The sequence below is a fragment of the Propithecus coquereli genome, unplaced genomic scaffold (genome assembly GCF_000956105.1).
Source record: "Propithecus coquereli isolate 6110/MARCELLA unplaced genomic scaffold, Pcoq_1.0 Scaffold30, whole genome shotgun sequence".
Lineage (NCBI taxonomy): Eukaryota > Metazoa > Chordata > Mammalia > Primates > Indriidae > Propithecus > Propithecus coquereli.
In genome coordinates, this window is record NW_012148619.1 from 4,348,233 (window position 1) to 4,367,336 (window position 19,104).

Genomic DNA, 19,104 nt, shown 5'->3' on the forward strand with positions numbered 1-19,104 from the left:
GATTCCATTTATGTCTCTTGAAATAACAAAATTATAGAGGTAGAGGACAGATTAGTATTTACTAGGGGTTAAAAATAGGAGAAGAGAGTGGGTATAGCAACAAAGAGGCTGCTTGAGGAAGCCTGTATTGATGTTAGAATTCTTTCTGTTCAAGACTGTCTTGATTGTGGTCATAGTTAAATGAAGCTATATACATGATCAACTTGCATAGGAGTATATATACAGACACATGCACACAAATGAATGCGTGTATAACTGGTAAAATCCTCAAAATCTCAGTGGATTTCACCAAAGTTAATGCATGTTTTTTTATATTGTACTATTGTTATACAAGATGTTAACATTGGGAAGGGGTGCTGAGTGAATGGTGCATAGGACTTCCTGTACATTTTGCAGTTACCTGTGAACTGATAATTATTTCAAATGTAAAAGTTGAAAAGTTTTTTGCAGCCTGACTCATACATTTTCTGGGTAGAGAAAGTTATATAAGTCCCTTGGTTTTTAATAAAAGGCAGTTTTCCCAGGCTTCCTCTTCCAACTTTGTTAAAAGATTGCATTATGGCTAGGCATGGTGGCTCACACCTAGCACTCTGGGAGGCCAAGGTGGAAGGATCACTTGAGGTCAGGAGCTTGAGACCAGCCTGAGCAAGGGCGAGACCCTGTCTCTACAAAAAAAAAAATAGAAAAATTAGCCAGGTGTGGTGGTGGGCACCTGTAGTCCCAGTTACTCGGGAGGCTGAGGCAAGAGGATTGCTTGAACCCAGGAGTTTGAGGTTGCTGTGAGCTATGATGATGCCACTGTACTCTAGTGAGGGCAACAGTGAAACTCTGTCTCAAAACAGAAAAAAAAAAAAAAAAAAAGAAGAAGAAGATTGCATTGCTTTTAATTAGTATTCACGTCACCCATTATCCTTGCAAAGTAGCTTTATGTGAAAGCAAAGTTTAGGAAGCAGAATGTGTATCCCAGCCTTGGCATGAAGCAACCAGTGAAGGGCTAAGCCTTGCCTGCAAGATTATGAACACAGCCTTGAGGAGACTGGTATTTAGAGGCAGAAAATCTTAAGCTTTGAGGGTACTCCACTACCAGAAAAGGCCTCAGCCATAGAGAAACAGAATAGGACCATTGTTGCTGAGTGTTTTTTGTATCAATGTTATAGTAAGAGTGATAATAAAACTGTTATTTGGTGCTGAACTTGGAAGATTATGGAATATAGGTTGTTGCGTTTTTATGGTAACTATCTTTTTACTTGAAAAACCTAGATAAATGATTTTTTCAGTTAAAACCTTTTTATATTACAGGAAATAAATATTAATATGGAGGATGATTTCAAGACTGAGTCATCATCATCTACCTTTACTCTTCATGGTTCTTCAGAGACATTGTTTTCTATTCAGCTACTAGATTTCAAAACAAGTTTACTGGAAGCATTAGAAGAGTTGCGTATGAGAAGGGTAAGCTCCTTTTTTAAATGCTTTTTTAATAAGAGAAGTTGTTTTCTTCAGTTTTTTTGTTCCTCAAGGGGAAAAAAAGACCTAAAAGCCCCTCTTGTTTAGAAAGAAAATATATAGTCCAAATAATGAAGTAAAAGCGAATAGGACAAATTAAGTCAATGAGCAGGGAATGGAAAATAAGAATTTGGAAACTAAATCAAAAAATAATTTTCAGATTGTTAATACTTGATAAGTCAACTAGCATTTATTGAGTCCCTGGAAATATACAGATCATACTATAGTTAGGTACTAGAAAAAGAACTGCTCATGGGGAGATTATGTTTTTGTTAAAGTTATAATATAGGTACCTATGAAATGATTAAATAATGAAATAAGGCAGCACATGATTAAGTGACAAAATAAATGTATGTAGCAAGTGTTCTGGGTTTAAAGAGTGAAATATCCTTATTTTTAAAAGTGATAACTGATATTTTTAAAAAGGAGATATATAGTATAAAATTGTAAAATATGTTGATTTCAGCAGGAGATCTATATTATGCAAATCCCCTTGAAAAGCATTTCATTTCTGAGACTGATATGTGTCTAACTTTGAAAACTATATTGTTAACTGTATAGAACAGATTGGGGCTTTTAAGATTCTGGAGAAAAGAAAATAAAATAAAACTATTGCAATAATGATCTAGGAGTGAGTTCACTGGGACTTATATATGACTGTGAAGATAGAACAGAAGAGGCAGAAAGAAGAATCAATAGAATTTGATGACATGCTGAAAATAAACTATAAGTGAGAGATCTGAAATGTTTTTATTATAATATGAACCTGTTCTAGGATATAAAATGTTGAGATTTATTATAATAACAAAATTTAAATATTACAATGTTCATTTTATATAAAGCTACTTATTGGTGTAACAAAAGTCTGTTTAAAGATGAAATCCTACTTTAAAAATGATATCTTGGATAAGCATTACAAAGAACTATTTTTATAAAATTAGTTTAAAATGTTACCGTTAAGTAAAATAACTTTATGCCACTATTTAAAACTTAATATTCTGTTTTGTTATGTTTTAAACATTACATTTTAGTCTGTTCATATTTCTAACTTAAAAAATAAACTTCCTTTAAAAATCTGAAAAATTTCAGGTTAGCAAGGGAACAGTGTTAGGGTAAGGTGGTATCTCATTGTGGTTTTAATTTGCATTTCCCTAATGATTAGTGATGTTGAACATATTTTCATATGTTTTTTGGCCATTTGTATATCTTCTTTTGAAAATAATCTGTTCATCTCTATTGCCCACTTTTTGATGGGATTATTTGGTTTTTTTCTTGCTGATTTGTTGAGTTCTTAGTAGATTCTGGATATTAGTCCTTTGTCAGATGTATAATTTGTGAATATTTTCTCCCATTCTGTAGGTTGTCTGAGTACTCTGTTGATTATTTCTTTTGCTGTGCAGAAACTTTTTAGTTTAATTAAGTCCCATTTATTTATTTGTTTTTGTTGCTGTGTTTGCTTTGTTGTTGCTGAATTTAGTCATAAATTCTTTTGACTAGGCCATCATCCAGAAGAGTTTTTCCTATGGTTTCTTCTAGAATTTTTATGGTTTCAGGTCTTACATTTAAGTCTTTAATCTGTCTTGAATTAGTTTTTGTATATGGTGAGAGATAGGGATCCAGTTTCATTCTTCTGTATGTGGCAGTGAAAAGGGAACAATATACACTCTTGGTTGGAATGTAAACTAATGCAACCTCTATGGAAAACAGTACAGAGATTCGTCAAAGAACTAAAAGTAGACCTACCATTTGATTCAGCAATCCCACTGCTGGACATCTACCCAAAGGAAAAGAACTCATTTTATAAAAAAGACACCTGCACATGAATGTTTATTGCAGCACAATTCACAATTGCAAAGATATGGAATCAGCCTAAGTGCCCATCCACTGATGAGTGCATAAAGAAAATGTGGTATATATACACATGGAGTACCACTCAGCCATAAAAAGGAATGAAATAATGTTTTTTGCAGCAACTTGGATGGAACTGGAGACCATTATCCTAAGTAAAATATCTTAGGAATGGAAAAACAAATATCACATGTTCTTACTTATAAGTGGGAGCTGAAGAAAGGGTATATATGGTCATAAAGTGGTGTAATGGATGTTGAAAACTAAGAAAGGGAGAGGGTGGGAGGTGGTGAGAGATAAAAAACTACCTCTTGGGTACAATGTACACTATTCTGGTGATACATACACTAAAAGCCCTGACTTCAGCATTATACAATTCGTCCATGTTAAAAAAAACATTTGTACCCCTAATGTATTGAAATAAAAAAAATAATAAAGGTAAACAATTCTATTACCAGCCTTTGAGATGGCCTAGTTGTGTTAGAGGCTATATTATAGGAAAGCCTATGATGATATGTCAAATGCCTGACCATTTTGAGTGCTTTTAAACACTATCTTTGGAAGAGGAGGAACAATGTTTTTAATGATCACATGTAAGAGTATATGGTACCTTCAGTGAAATGCCTCATTGAAAAGAAAGCTTTCTTCTTAAAAGGGGGAAAAAATTTCTCTCTGTCATGGAAAAAGATAGTTTTTGGTTTTTTTTTTTTTTTTAGACAGAGTCTCACTCTGTTGCCCTGGCTAGAGTGAGTGCCGTGGCGTCAGCCTAGCTCCCAGCAACCTCACACTCCTGGGCTCAAGCAATCCTTCTGCCTCAGCCTCCCGAGTAGCTGGGACTACAGGCATGCGCCACCATGCCCGGCTAATTTTTTTTTTTCTATATATTTTTAGTTGTCCGATTAATTTCTTTCTATTTTTAGTAGAGTCGGGGTCTTGCTCTTGCTCAGGCTGGTTTCGAACTCCTGAGCTCAAACAATCCGCCCGCCTCGGCCTCCCAGAGTGCTGGGATTACAGGCGTGAGCCACCGTGCCCGGCCAGTTTTTGGTTTTCACATTTACTCTGATGGTAACACTTTATCTGCATTCCTGGATTTTAATTTTTTCCCAACATTTTATTAGGAAAATTTCAAATGTATATAATAGGTGAAAGAATTTTACGGTAAACATCCATATACCCACTGTGGTAGACAGAATAATGGCACCCATGGATGTCCATGTCATAATCCCAAGAACCTGTGAATATGCTACCTTATATGGCAAAAGGGACTTTGTCGATGTGATTAAATTAAGAATTTTGAAATGGAGGGATTTTGCTGGATTATTGGGTGGACCCAGATGTTGATTCTCATAAGAATCATAAAGCTGCTTACAAGAGAGAGACAGGAGAATGAGTCAGAGAAAGCGATGTGATAATGGAGGTAGGGGTTGTAGTCAGAGAGAAAGAGATTTAAAGATGTTATGCTGCTGGCTTTGAAAATGGAAGAAGGTTCTGAAAGCCAAGGAATATATGTGGAAGCTGGAAGAGGCAAGGAAATGGATTCTCTCCCAGAGACTACAGAGGTATGCAGCCCTGCAGATACCTTGGACTTCTGACCTACAGAACTGTAATAGAATAAATTTGATAATAGAATAATTTTGTAATAGAATTTGTTTTAAGCCACTGAGTTTGTCGTTATTTGTTGCGGCAGTAATAGGAATCTCATCTATACCTACCATCTAGAGTCTATGCTTGATCTCATATATATGCGTCTGTCGTTGATCTTATTTTTGTGATGCATTTCCAAGTAAGTTGGAAGTTATATATTTCAGTATGCATGTTATTAACTGGAGTTCAATATTTGTTTATATATTTTTTTCTTTTAATATCAAATGTATATGGCTGGGTGTGGTGGCCCACATCTGTAATCCTAGCACTCTGGGAGGCAGAGGCAGGAGGATCCCTTGAGGTCAGAAGTTCTTGAGACCAGCCTGAGCAAGAGCGAGACCCTGTCTCTACCAAAAAAAGAAAAATTAGCTGGGCACAATGTGTGGGCTTATAGTTCCAGCTACTCAGCAGGCTGAGGTGGGAGGATCGCTTGAGCCAGGAGTTTGAGGTTGCAGTGAGCTATGATGATGCCACTGCACTCTAGCCTGGGCAACAAAGCAAGACTCTGTCTCCAAAAAAAAAAAAAAAATCTGGGAATTTTCTTTTACTTTTTATTAACCTTTAAAAATTGGTTTCTAGCTTATTTCTACTATATCAGATAATATACTCTATAATCTCAATCACTTAATATAAGTAGATATTTGCTTTCTGGCCAAGCATATAATCAATTTTGATAAATATTCCAGCATTGATGAACTTGAATGTGTAGTCTGTGTTTCTTGAATGTAATGTTCTAAGAATATGAATTATATTGATCAACTTTGTCAGTCTTGTTCAAATATTCTATATTATTACTGAGTTTTTATCTATATTTTCCATTTTTTTCTCTCTCCATGTTTCAGTCTGGCTATTTTCTCCTGTCCTTTCAGTTCCTTAATCTTACTCTTGTCATTTTTGTTTAATCTACTGATAAAGTCAATATATTGAGTTCTTAATTTCATTCATTGTATTTTTCAGTTCTAAAATTTCCATTTGGTTCTTCATTTATAATTTTCAGTCCTTGTTGAAGTTCATTTTGTTGTGTAATTTCTTAAGTATATTAATCACACATATTTTAAATTATATGTCAATAAACTCTAATATGTGGACCTCTTGTAGATCCATTTTTATTGTCTTTTTTCCCCCTCAGTTTTGGTCATTTGACCTTATCTCCTGGAATGTAGGGTAAATTTTGATTGAATGAATGACTTTGTGCATGAAAAAAGGAAATTTTCAAAGGAAATTTGAAGCTTTGGTTATTACCTTTCTCTAGAGAGATTTACATTTGCTTCTGGAAGTTAGCATTGGGCAGACATTTTACTAGTGAGAGATTGAACTGACTGGAGGCTGAGTTTCCATCTTAGTGAGGGTTGGTTTATTTCTACTCTCTACTCCAAGAGTGTAGCTTTTAGGGGTTCTATCTAAAATCCCAGGATATTTTCCAGCGACCTTCTTCCTTAGTGGGCTCTAAACACCAACTAAGCCTATCCCCATAAGACTGCTGGTAAATCTGCCTCATTTTCTCAGCCTCTAGTCAACTATCAAATGGCTGATTATTAGGATCACCTCTCTATGCTTCCCTTCTCTCTGTGATCTTGGAGATGTATTCTAAATCATCAATCTTTTTGCAGGATCATGAAATTGTATAGTTTTAGAGATGGAAGTGACCTGAGATAGCTTCTAGACTAACCTAAAATCCAGAGACTTTAAGAAACTAGTACTCAGATCTCCTATTCCTTGTTCAATACTCTTCCATTTATATGTCTAATAAATCACCTGGAGTGAATAATGTAGTCAGCATAAAGTTGAGCTATATTGTAATGGGTTAGATCGTAAAATGGCTTTAGTTATAATGAGCAAAACACAGTTAAGTGTTTCATAAGTAAGTAAGACAACAAAATACTGTAGTCTCCCCCTTCAGGGGATAAGTTTCAAGAACCCCAGAGGATGCCTGAAACCTTGGATAGTACCGAACCCTATATGGTGTATACTATGTTTATTCCTATACATACATACCTATGATAAAGTTTAATTTATAAATTAGGTACATAAGAGATTAACAACAATAACTAATAATAAAATAAAACAGTTATAATATACTGTAATAAACGTTATGTGATTGTGGTCTCTGTCTTACGATTATCTTATTGTATTGTACTCACCTGTTTTTGGACAGCAATTGACTGCAGGTAACTGAAACCCTGGAAAGCAGACCCGTGGATAAGGGGGGACCACTGTAAAGTCAGAGAAAAAGATTTTTCCTACTCTACTAAAGTGTATTTCCTACTTAACTATACAGTAATTAACAAAAGAGAGAGGGAACATTACTCATTTTTTTCCTTGTGGACCTAAATTGATAATGATAGTATTTGAAAAAAATGGCATGTTTTAAATTGATAGTAATTAACAAATTAACAGTCCAAATCAACAAAATACTTTATATTGAATCCACAATGTGTGCATTTTAGAAGTTAGACACCATTTCTGATAAATACCCTTATCAGATAGATCCACAGACTTACTGATAAAGAGTAGGGATGAACAATAATAGCACAGGAGTAACAACCTCAACTCCAGTGAGGATTCAGGTAGTTGGCGTATGATGTGAGTAGGGTAGGAATTATGTTGAACTGAAAAACCTGTATCTTCAGTTCAACCTACAGCTGGCATGCCAGGTAAAAAAAAATGGGTCTTGTGCTACCAGCTCTTTCAGTTGTTGAAGAGAAACTAGAAATCCAGATTTCAATATGAAATCCATCAGATGCTAAAAATTGGAAGTAGGTTGAAAGTTTTTAAACAAAATATATTTCTGAGCCAAATCATCTGTACAATGGGGATAAAGGACCTCTACCACAAAGCTTTTAGGCTTTTAAAATATGCATTCATTTGATAACCTTTTACAAACATTTCTCAGTCTATACCTTAAGAGAATTGAAAATTTATTAGGTACTACATGCCATGTAAATTAATAACTATACTATCACATAGTATGTATTATGTATCATAATAACTTATGAGCGAAGTATTATGGTAGTTCAGAGAAAGGGCACATTACATTTATTAAATATCTAAACAAGAATAAATTTTAGAATTCTAAATTAGCAATAAATAAAACTCAATGGAATTTTGAGTAGCCTAAAATAACAATAATTTTCTAAGAAAGTTGTGAGGGAAAACTGGGTAATTAGTGGTATAGTATGTGGTAAATAATATTAAGTAGCACTTCAGTGGCCTATAAAATTAAAAATGCTATAAGTAGAATCATACTCCTTTCTGATTATTATGATTTGTAGAATATATTTAATATGTCTTTATACCACATGGAAAACTGTTAAAATGGATGTTAGCCACATTGCCAAAAAATAGCATTATAATATACTTCTACTATATTAGGATTTTATTAATTTATGCTTTCTATTAAAAATTGTTAAACTTTTTATCAGAACTTTCATTTTTTCTTCTATCCATTCCTGTAGCAGCTTTAAAAAGTTATTAATAAAAATTCCTTTTAAATTGTAAATGAGAAAAACTATATTAAATTTAGTAAGAAAATTCTATCTAACTTCAATAAAGTATCCCAGAATATAGAATCTTGAAAGTGTTTATTTTTTATTAGATGCCTTAGGACCACAAGGATTTAAGTGTTTTTACAAAAACAATAAAAGAGGAGTAATTTGATGGTTTATTTACTCTTTGTAACCTTTAGAAAGTGTCATGCTTTTTTTAAAGTGCTTGCTTCAGGCTGTAGTTTTACAAGATGGGCTGTGTGTTGGTCAGGCCTTTTCAATTCTTGACCCTGAACAGATTTAGGGACATAGTACATACAGCAGGCACATGTCCTAACAGCCAAAACTGTAAATGGGTACTTTTACATTCCTTTTCAAACTCATAATCCACCTCTTACGAAATTGTTCAAATTAGTTTCTCATGTTGTATAAGAAAATACTAATCACTCTTCCAGATAGTTTCTTAGTCTGATTAGCTAAAAAGTATTCAAGATAATTATCTATAATATTCATGGGATAGGCTAGAAGTTAATGTTTTTAAAAAATCTTTTTTACAATGGTATTTAAACTACTGTTTTCACATTAGTTGATTTAATCTAGTATAAAGATTTCTGATATAGAAAAATATTAGTATTAGAACATTCAAAGCAATTCTTACTCTTGTTTTTCATTCAACAAATTTCTAGTCTTATTTTGAAATGTTCTACTGAATAATCAGAATGTAGTTGCATATTTAACATAGGTAAAATGATTTTGAATGGTTTTCTAAATTTGGGGGGATATGAAGATTAAATTCTGAAGGGTTTTTTTCTTTTTCTTTCTTTCTTTCTTTTTTTTTTTTGAGACAGTCTTGCTCTGTCACCCTGGCTAGAGTGCAGTGGCATCATCGTAGCTCACTGCAACCTTAAACTCCTGGGCTCAAGCCTCCTGAGTAGCTCCTGCCTCAGCCTCCTGAGTAGCTGGGATGAGAAGCATGCACCACTACACCTGGCTTATTTTTCTATTTTTGGTAGAGATGGGGTCTTGCTCTTTCTCAGGTTGGTCTTGAACTCCTGACCTCAAGCGATCCTCCCACTTGAGCCTCCAAGAGTGCTAGGATTACAAGTGTGAGCCACCATGCCCAGCCTAACTTCTGAAGTTTTTGAGGGAAAGGAGTGTATCATAACAATCCATAGTATCCTACAGCATCTACCTTACTTTTAAGATATCCTAAAGGTAATATAATGCAGCATTTAAGAGACTCTGGAGACAGATCATCAGGGTTCAAATACTGGTATTGCTGTTTACCTGCTGGGTAATTTTAGGCAAATGGTTTATCCTCTTGCTACCTCAGTTTCCTCATGTATAAAATGGCGATAGTAAGAGTACCTACCTCATAAAATTATACCCAGGATTAAATTAATCAATATATAAAAAGTTCTTGGAACAGTATCTAGAATCATGGTAAGATCTCAGAACCCACTCTAACCACTAAAAGAGAAGTGATTAAAAGAGAACTAGACATACATGATGAAAACTGTCTTACACATTTTCAGTCCAACTGCTTTGAGAAGAGATGCATATTTTATGTACCCTCCCTCCCAGAAAAAATGTATATATGTACATTTATTTCCTCTTTCAGCATATTTTGACAATAGATATGTATTACTGTGAGAGAGTCTAATCTTTCCTAATTCATTTATTAATATAATGTAGTATACACTGTTGATATACCTACATTTCCTTCCTTCTTCCATGTTGGAAAAACGCTGATTGTGTCTTATGTTCCGCTTCTCATGAATGTGAGTCAGATATATCCTCGCTGGTCTTAATTACTCATGAAGATCCAGTGTACTCCCCTTGCCAATGACTGGCTTAGGAGTGGGCATGTGACCTGGTTATGGCCAATGAGATATTAGGGGATGTGCATTGGGAAGCTTCTGGGAAAGGATTTAACTTTTTATTAAGGGAATGTACTTTTTCTACTGCAAGATACTCTCTGATTTGTCCTTAATGCCTATAACTAAAATAACCATTCTACAACCTCGAGGGATGGAAAGCCTGAGGAAAATCACTTTCATAATGGCAAAATGGAAAGGTGGGCAGAGTCATGGTTCTTGATGATACTGTTGAGTGAACCACAGAAATAACAATCCTAGAAGCACTCTACCTTTAGGCTTTTTTTTTTTTTTTTTTTTAAAGAGACAGAGACTTGCTCTATCTCCCAGGCTGGAGTGCAGTGGGGCGATCATAGCTCACTATGACCTCGAATTCCTAGACTCAGGCGATCCTCCTGCCTTGGCCTCCCGTGTAGCTAGGACTGCAGGTGCATACCATCATGACTAGCTAATTCTTTTAATTTTTTGTAGAGACACAGTCTTGCTATGTTGCTCAGGCTGGTCTTGAACTCCTGGTCTTGATACTCTAGCCTTGGCCTTCCCAAGTGCTGGATTACAGGTGTGAGCCACTGCACCTGGCTTATACCTTTAGACTCCTTTTCATGTGATATGGTAACTCTCATAAGCCATTGTGAGTTGGATTTTGTTGTTACTTGCTGCTGAAAACATTCTAAGTAAGACAACTTTCATGAAAGTCTATCTTTGAGTAACAGCGTAAGGGTGTGTATGTGCGTATAATAAAGCAAAGAATACAAGTAATAGGAAAGTATTTTGTTTAAAAAGTACATATTTCATCTAATATCTGCTCTTTGATTTATTCCCAATATTTTGTCATGAAAATTGTCAAACATACAGCAAAATGGAAATAATTTTACAGTGAACCCTCATATACCATTAACATTTTACTATACTTGCTTTATCATGTATCTATTTATCCTTTTGATGTCATTCTTTGATGATTTCAAAGTAAATATCGGTTATCAGTACACTTCCTCCTAAATACTTTAAAATGCATATCATAAAGCAGTTTACTATATCTTTACAGCTTTTTTTCTTTACACTAAAATTTACATACAATGAAATGTACAAATCCTGGCTGTACATTCAATGAGTTTTGACAGATGAATATAACTATATAATGCAAAATCTTATGAAGATATAAAATGTTTCCATCAACCCAGAAAGCTCCCTCATGCCTCTTCCCAGGAAAATTCTACTCCTACTCCCTCCACAAGAGATAATTACTCTTTTGATATTTTTCCATACTCAATTAGTTTTACTTTTTCTAACATTTCATATAAATGGAATCATGCATTATGTATGTTTTTAGGTAGGGTACTTTCACTCAGCATGTTTTTAATCCATTTATTTTGTATGTATTAACATACAGATGCTGTACATATTTTTTTTTGAGACAGAGTCTCACTGTGTTGCCCAGGCTAGAGTGCTGTGGCGTCAGCCTAGCTCACAGCAACCTCAAACTCCTGGGCTCAAGCCATCCTTCTGCGTCAGCCTCCCGAGTAGCTGAGACTACAGGCATGCGCCACCATGCCCGGCTAATTTTTTCTATGTATTTTTAGTTGTCCAATTAATTTCTTTCTAATTTTAGTAGAGACGGGGGTCTCACTCTTGCTCAGGCTGGTCTCGAACTCCTGAGCTCAAACAGGCCCGCCTCGGCCTCCCAGAGAGCTAGGATTACAGGCGTGAGCCACCGCACCCGGCCATATTTTTTAAAGTATATACTTATGTATTTCATTTTCTCTAGTGTAATTATAAATTATATTGTATTTTTAGTTTTGATTTCTGCACGTTCATTGTTAAAATGTAGGGATGCGATTGATTTGTTTTTGTGTGTTGCTCTTGTATCCTGTGACCTTATTGAACTCACTTAATGGTTTTGGGAATTTTTTTGTAGGTTCCTTAGAATTTTCGATGTACACAATCATGTCATTTGCAAATAGAGACAGTTTTATTCCTTCTTTTCCAATCTGTTTATTTATTTATGCTTTAGTACATAAGTAGTGGCTAAAACTTCCAGTACTATGTTTAATAAGAGCAGAGAGAGTAGACATCCCAGCCTTGTTTCTGATCTTATAGTGAAAGCATTCAATCTTTTACCATTAAATATGATGTTAAAGGTAAAGTTTTTGTAAATATTCTTCACAAAGATTAAAGGAAATTTCCTCTATTCCTGACTTACTGAGTGTTTTTATCAAGAGTGGGTGTTAGATTTTGTCAAATGATTTTTCTGTGTCAATTGATATGATCATATTGATATTTCTTCTTTAGCTTATTAATTTGGTAAATTACACTGATTCATTTTCAACTGTTGAATCAGCCTTGCATACTTGGAATAAATTCCACTTGGCCATGGTATATAATTTTTTTTATATATATTGTTGGATTCTGTTTGCTGATATGTTATTAAGGATTTTTGTATCAAAATTTGTGAGAGGCCGGGCGCGGTGGCTCACGCCTGTAATCCTAGCTCTCTGGGAGGCCGAGGCGGGCGGATCGTTTGAGCTCAGGAGTTCGAGACCAGCCTGAGCAAGAGCGAGACCCCAGTCTCTACTAAAAATAGAAAGAAATTAATTGGACAACTAAAAATATATAGAAAAAATTAGCCGGGCATGGTGGTGCATGCCTGTAGTCCCAGCTACTCGGGAGGCTGAGGCAGGAGGATCGCTTGAGCCCAGGAGTTTAAGGTTGCTATGAGCGAGGATGACGCCACGGCACTCTAGCCTGGGCAACACAGTGAGATTCTGTCTCAAAAAAAAAAAAAAAAAAAAAAAAAACCTTATGTTTACGGTATGGGCTAATTCAGGAGTATTACATTATTTTAAACAAAACCAGAGAGTTTTTCTAAAATGACTGCTTGGCTTTGAGCCTCCTCACTTGACTGTGAGTGTTCCCTTTGTGCTACTTCCCAGAGAAAATCTGTCTTTACAGCTCTCCCAGCTGTATCTCCCTGTTCTGTTTATTTTATGCTTATTGGTGAGTTGGCGGTGGCAGGATAGGGAAGAAGGGCATTCTCTGATATTCTCAGTAAGCCTCAGTCTTAGGTGAACCTGAGTCTCAGGATAAGTTCCTCATGAGTGTTTTGGTCCCTCCTTCATAAGTAATGCTGGACCTAGCATGTATTCCTGCCCCTCCCCCAATGATAGAACTGTTGTTGCTTTCTTTTTCCAGTCATCCTCCTCCCAGCTGCCATGGGTTTCCACAGGTGCTCTCAGGTGGTAGTTTTTATTGCTCTTCTCCTTGTAAAGCTTTTGTTCCTTCGGGGAAAGGAAGACAGATCTGTCTAGACAGAGTTTTCAGTGGCGAGTGTGGTCCCCTTGCGCAGATACGTAGGTTTTGCACCAGTGTCCTTAGCTATAGTTTTTCTTGCCCTTCCCCTGCAGATTAAGCGTTTGGTCTGTAGGGAAAATAGGGAAGATGGTTTGTGACCGTTCTTCCCCTACACAGCCAGTGCCATAGGGAAAAGCTTTCTCAGGATTCTTCTCAACCTTCCTGTAAGCACTTGGTGGGTTTCTTAGAAGAAAAGCCTGCTAGAGGGTACAAACCTTCATATTTCGGGGACCCCCAGGGGATTCACATTTTTACAGTAGCCCACATTTTGCTCTTAGTAATTTATTAAGGACTTTTAGATGAATCAGTCTTCTTACTCAGTGGCTTATGTCCAGGTAAACAAATGTTGGGGTTCTGTTTTTCCCTCCAGGTACCTGTCTGTATCCAGATTTTGGGGTACTTGATAGATCTGGGACCTCAGTTCTATCATGGATCTGTCCATTTAATTTGCAATTCATCCAGCTTTTTTCTCGTTGTAAGGCTAAGAGGATACTGTTTCTCGAAAGAGCTGAAACTGGAGGTTTTAAAGTCTAATTTTCATAGCATTTTTCTTTTTGACCATAGGAAGCAGAAACTCAATATGAAGAGCAAATTGGTAAAATTATTGTGGAGACAGAAGAACTTAAATGGCAAAAGGTAAGTATTTTTTTCCCTTCGGATTAGGATTTTTAGTATCTATTTTAAAGTATATTCTAATCCTCATTGCAAAGTTAATTTTTACATTTTCTAACATATTTGGGGGTAGTGCATTATTTTAAATAAAGTTTCAAGAAAATCCCAAATAAAACTGTTGGTAACATTTGGGCTACCAGAAAACAGAATAAAAACTTTGTTCAGGCTTTTTCATATTATAACACTGAAAACTACTAAGCTATGAGCTATTTTACATCTGAGAAACAGTGTATGTTACAGGGGAATTAGAATATTTTGAAAGCAATGAAACCTCATAACTAGTGCCATATTTTCCAAGGGTGTTGTTACATAATGTAACAAAATATAAAAAAATAGTATCAGCTCTCATTTTCTCTGTAGCTTTATTTGTAGTGAAGTACTTATGGCATTATTTCTCGTATGTTCCATCAAAGTAATTTTAACAGCTAAAAATTGCAAGCTTAATTATGATGGTCCCTGTTCTCAGTATTTGGCAATATTGACACAGGAACTTGAGGGGGGGGGTAACACATCAGAATCAGAATTCTAGACCAAACTAGAAATTATTGGAATTTTGAGGCCAGACAGATCCGCAAGGTTGTACAGAATATATGTGAGTAAAACCAAGGTTGGATTATATGAGGGACAGATTGGAAACAGACCTGTCTGTGGAGAGAAAGAACAGGTAAATACAAAGTACAAATTAAAGCTCAAAACAGATTTCAGAATGTGAAGTCATATCTTGTTTTTGGATAGAAAGAGTCAATAGCATAAAGTTATCAGATTCACTAAGTTAATCAATAAATCTAATAAATCCAATTTAAAATATGAAGAGCATATTCAGGGCACTTAAGCTGATTCTAAGGTTTATGTGGAAATAAACATACAAGGGTGGCAGGAAATTTTTATAAAAGAAGGAGATGAAATAGCCATACTTGATTTTAAACATATTATAAAGCTATAATAATTAAAATAGCTTGGTAGGGTATATAGTTAGTTATTCAATGGAACATAATAGAGTCCAGAAATCTAAATACATGAGATAATTTAGTGAATGGTAAAGGTGGCTTTCAAATCAGTGGGAAAGAGCAGATTATTCAAGAAATGGTATTAGAGCTGGGTTCCATCTGAAGAAAAAGCCAGATTCCTAACTTACTTTACAAACTTGTAGAAAAAAAGGAACTTTCATGTGTTGTTGGCAGTGTAAATTAGAAGTGCCTTGTCACATTCCCCAGAATATCACCAAAGAACTTGTTAATAAAGCAGCTATGTTTAGTAGAACTCATTTCAGTAAGTGAAAACACTACAGAATCTTAGTAATGTTTCAAAAGGGGCAAATCATAATTGGAATATGTAGAGGGCTATGAGGTCTAGGCCTGAGTGACTTTAGACAGATCTTTTAAGGCAGGGTATTGATTGGGATTGGGCAAATTTTGTAACATAGTATTTTAAGATTGGTGAATATAGCAACATGAGGTTCTTGAAGCTAGTCTTGAGAGTAAATTATTGTTTGATAAACCAGGTGTTTACCCAAATAAACTATTGTCTCAGATAATTTTTTTGTAGCCTGAAACAGTGATATAATTTATTGGTTTTTATAGTCTTATATTTACTGGGTAAAGGTTTCCTGGAACAGAAACTGAGTTGTGATGATACAGGTATTCTCAGTTGTTAGTACTAATAGTTCTGTTGTATTGATTCAGGTGGTTTCAGTTCTCAGTCTCCCTTTGCTTCTTCAGCCTGAGCTGGAGAATAAAACTTTGTTATTTAGAATGTGATCAATCAAGATTTATGCTGCTTGATGATGAGTCTATGAGAGCATATAAGGTTGTTTCTGGTGATGGGTGTGTGTGAGTGTGTGCGTGTGTGTGTATGTGTGCGTGTGTGTGCGCGCGCATGTGCGCGAGGGTGTGTGTATCTATATATATCAGTTTTTCCTATTCTTTTCTTGGATGATCATTTGTTGGATCATTTAATAAGACAGTGGCTGTGCAATAGTATTTAAGACTCCAGAAGTTGTATATTTGAACACACCGACATGGAAAAGTACTAAGGAAAAGATTATCATCAGAATTTTTAGATCACTTTTAAGCCAGCAGCCAAGAATACCTGTATTAAACCAAAAGAACGGAGGCCATCCCCAAATCATAAACAAATTTCAGTTAGTAATTGGACTCATACCATAGAGTGGCCAAGAATGCAGAGAGCAATATTAAGGATAAAGACCTTAGAAATATCATAGTTAATAAATAGTATGTGTTTACTCACTTAAGGTTCTGGATTATTAACAAAGAGAAAAGCAATTATCTAGGAAAATAAAGAACAAATGCCTGCAAATCAAAGCATCACAATCTGTGGCTCTGATTATCTAGATTGGATATTGGTGTTTATATAAAGAGTCATAGTAAATATTTCAGGCTTTGTGGACCATGTGGTCTCCGTCACTACCACTCAAATCTGTTGTAGTGTGAACCAGCTCATGGGCAGTACTTAAATGAATAAATGTGGCTATGTTACTATAAAACGTTATTTATAGACACTGAAATTTAAATTCATACAATTTTTAAAGTGATTTGAAGTATTTTTAAAATTCTTTTTCTTTTTAGCCATTAAAAAAGTATAAAAACAATTCTTAGCTCACAAGCCATACAAAAATAGACAGTTGGCCAGATTTAGCCTGTGGGTCATGGTTTGTTGACCCCTGATCTAGATCTTATTCTGTAGGTCTTGGATGGAGGCTGTCTGTATCATATATTTAATAGTTTCCTTCTTGATCCAAAGATCTTGGGTGGAAGCTGTTTCTTTCTGAAGACAACCTGCTTCTGAAATTTTCTCGATTCCTTAGTTTTAAATTTCTTGATGGAATGGTAGTCCAAGCATTGGAGAGTGAAACCTAGTGTCTGTTTATTTAGGAGACACGAATCCAAGGATCTATGCCCTGGAGTTTAGCTACTGTGCTAGCAGTCCAAGTACCTGATAGGATGGGTCATTTTCAGAAGACATTATCTCCAAGTTTTAAGTTATGTAGAGGAAAGGCAACTTTTATCTGTTGGTGATGAAACTATGAAGCATATTGCATGAGTCTCTTGGAGTACTTTACCACATTTTTCTGAAGTAAGGAAGTGTCCAAAATCAGAGAAGTAGTCAACTTCGTATGGCAATTTCTAACAAGTTTAAATGGTGAAAGCCAATGAGTGTCAAGAGTATTGACTTCATGGTATTGTGAGTTAGAGGTAACCTTTTCTTGCTCTTGGAAATTCAACAGTGTTAGATTTAATATGCCATTAGCTCTTGACTTTTCCTGAAGATTGAGGATGATGGAGGCAATGAAGTTTCTAAATAAGTGACAAGGCTTTGCAAAGTTCTCTAATGACAGTCCCAGTAAAATGAATGCCTCTGTCACTGGAGATCCTCAGGTTGGAAATAGAAAATCAAATTTTTTCCTACTTACAGAACTGTAGCTCTCTGGCAAGAAAAAGTATCAGTTTATCCTAAGAAAATATAAGCAATGATGAGAAAACCTTCAGAACCCATTGAAGGGATTGTTTTTAGGAAGTCCACTTGGAAGTGATTATAGGGACCCTGAGACTTGGATTTACAAGGATAACAGTTTTACCAGAATGGTGCTGGTGACAGAAATGTGCAACAGAGACATCCTCAGCAAGCATAGTAAAATTTCCCCACCAGTGCTAATTGAGTATAATATTCAATTTGTTCTTGCTCTGATGGGTAATTTTATGTAAAATTTTTGCAAAGTTCTGTTGAGGTCCTCTGGTGCCACCAAGTGTCTGTCCTGAAAGTGTCCTGAAAGATTTTCTTTTTGTAATTTATAATCATGTTTTCTTTTTAGACTCTGGAGCCAGTTGTGAGCCTTACAAAACAGCCTTTTTAAATTTCTCCAAAGGTTTGGCTTTTTGGGATATCACAAGGGTCAGGACCCTCATGTGTCATGAAGATTAGGACATTTCCTTTAGCATTTATGTTATCCCTTTTGGTGTGGCTTTATGATAGCCACCTCCTTAGGAAGCATTAGAGCACTTAAAATTGTTAACCAAGTGAAATTGGGATTCCTACTGAGGTCAGAAACCCTCATTGTTTCTACAGTATTCCAAAACCCTGGATAACTCCAAAGGCGTAGCTGCCGTTAGTATTAACTCTCTTACCTCTTAACAATCGACAAGTTTTGCTGAGTAGTATAAGTTCTGTCATCTGGGCTGATTAAAACTCTGATAAGGGAGTCATAATTTAGATGTCAGTTGAGACTGTTGACAGTGTATCCTGCCTAATATTTTTACCCTTTCAATTTCAAAAAATGACCTATCAACAAAAAAGATTAAACCTAGATTTAATCTAGGGGGAGTTCCCAATAAATCTTTTTGAGGCATAGTCATTGCTCAGAGACTAGATCATCATGGATTTCCCCTTCTTTGGGTAATGGAAAAAGAGTACCAGGCTTTTAAAAAAAAAAGTTTCTCTGTAAGCAACATTTATTAGAAATAAAGATCAAAGAGATATTTTACATAGGAAGTTACTTCAAAATATCTCTTGAAAGAAAGTTTGCCAGGTACTCTGTTCAATCCCCATCTCTCTTCAGACATTAGTGTGTGTATATATATTTTTTTTTCATTAAGAGATAAAAACAAGCTCTCGGGAGGCCGAGGCGGGCAGATTGTTTGAGCTCAGGAGTTCGAAACCAGCCTGAGCAAGAGCGAGACCCCGTCTCTACTAAAATTAGAAAGAAATTA

At 35.5% G+C, this 19,104-nt stretch overlaps 1 protein-coding gene across 1 annotated transcript in view; it reads left to right on the forward strand.

Moving 5' to 3' along the window:
- Window positions 1-1,314: 1,314 nt before the first annotated feature.
- CCDC73 (coiled-coil domain containing 73) overlaps window positions 1,315-19,104 on the forward strand; it is a 93,828-nt gene continuing 76,038 nt past the window's right edge. Inside the window, 2 exon segments of the mRNA XM_012649625.1 lie at window positions 1,315-1,452; window positions 14,273-14,344. Coding sequence (XP_012505079.1) covers window positions 1,315-1,452; window positions 14,273-14,344 — 210 coding nt within the window.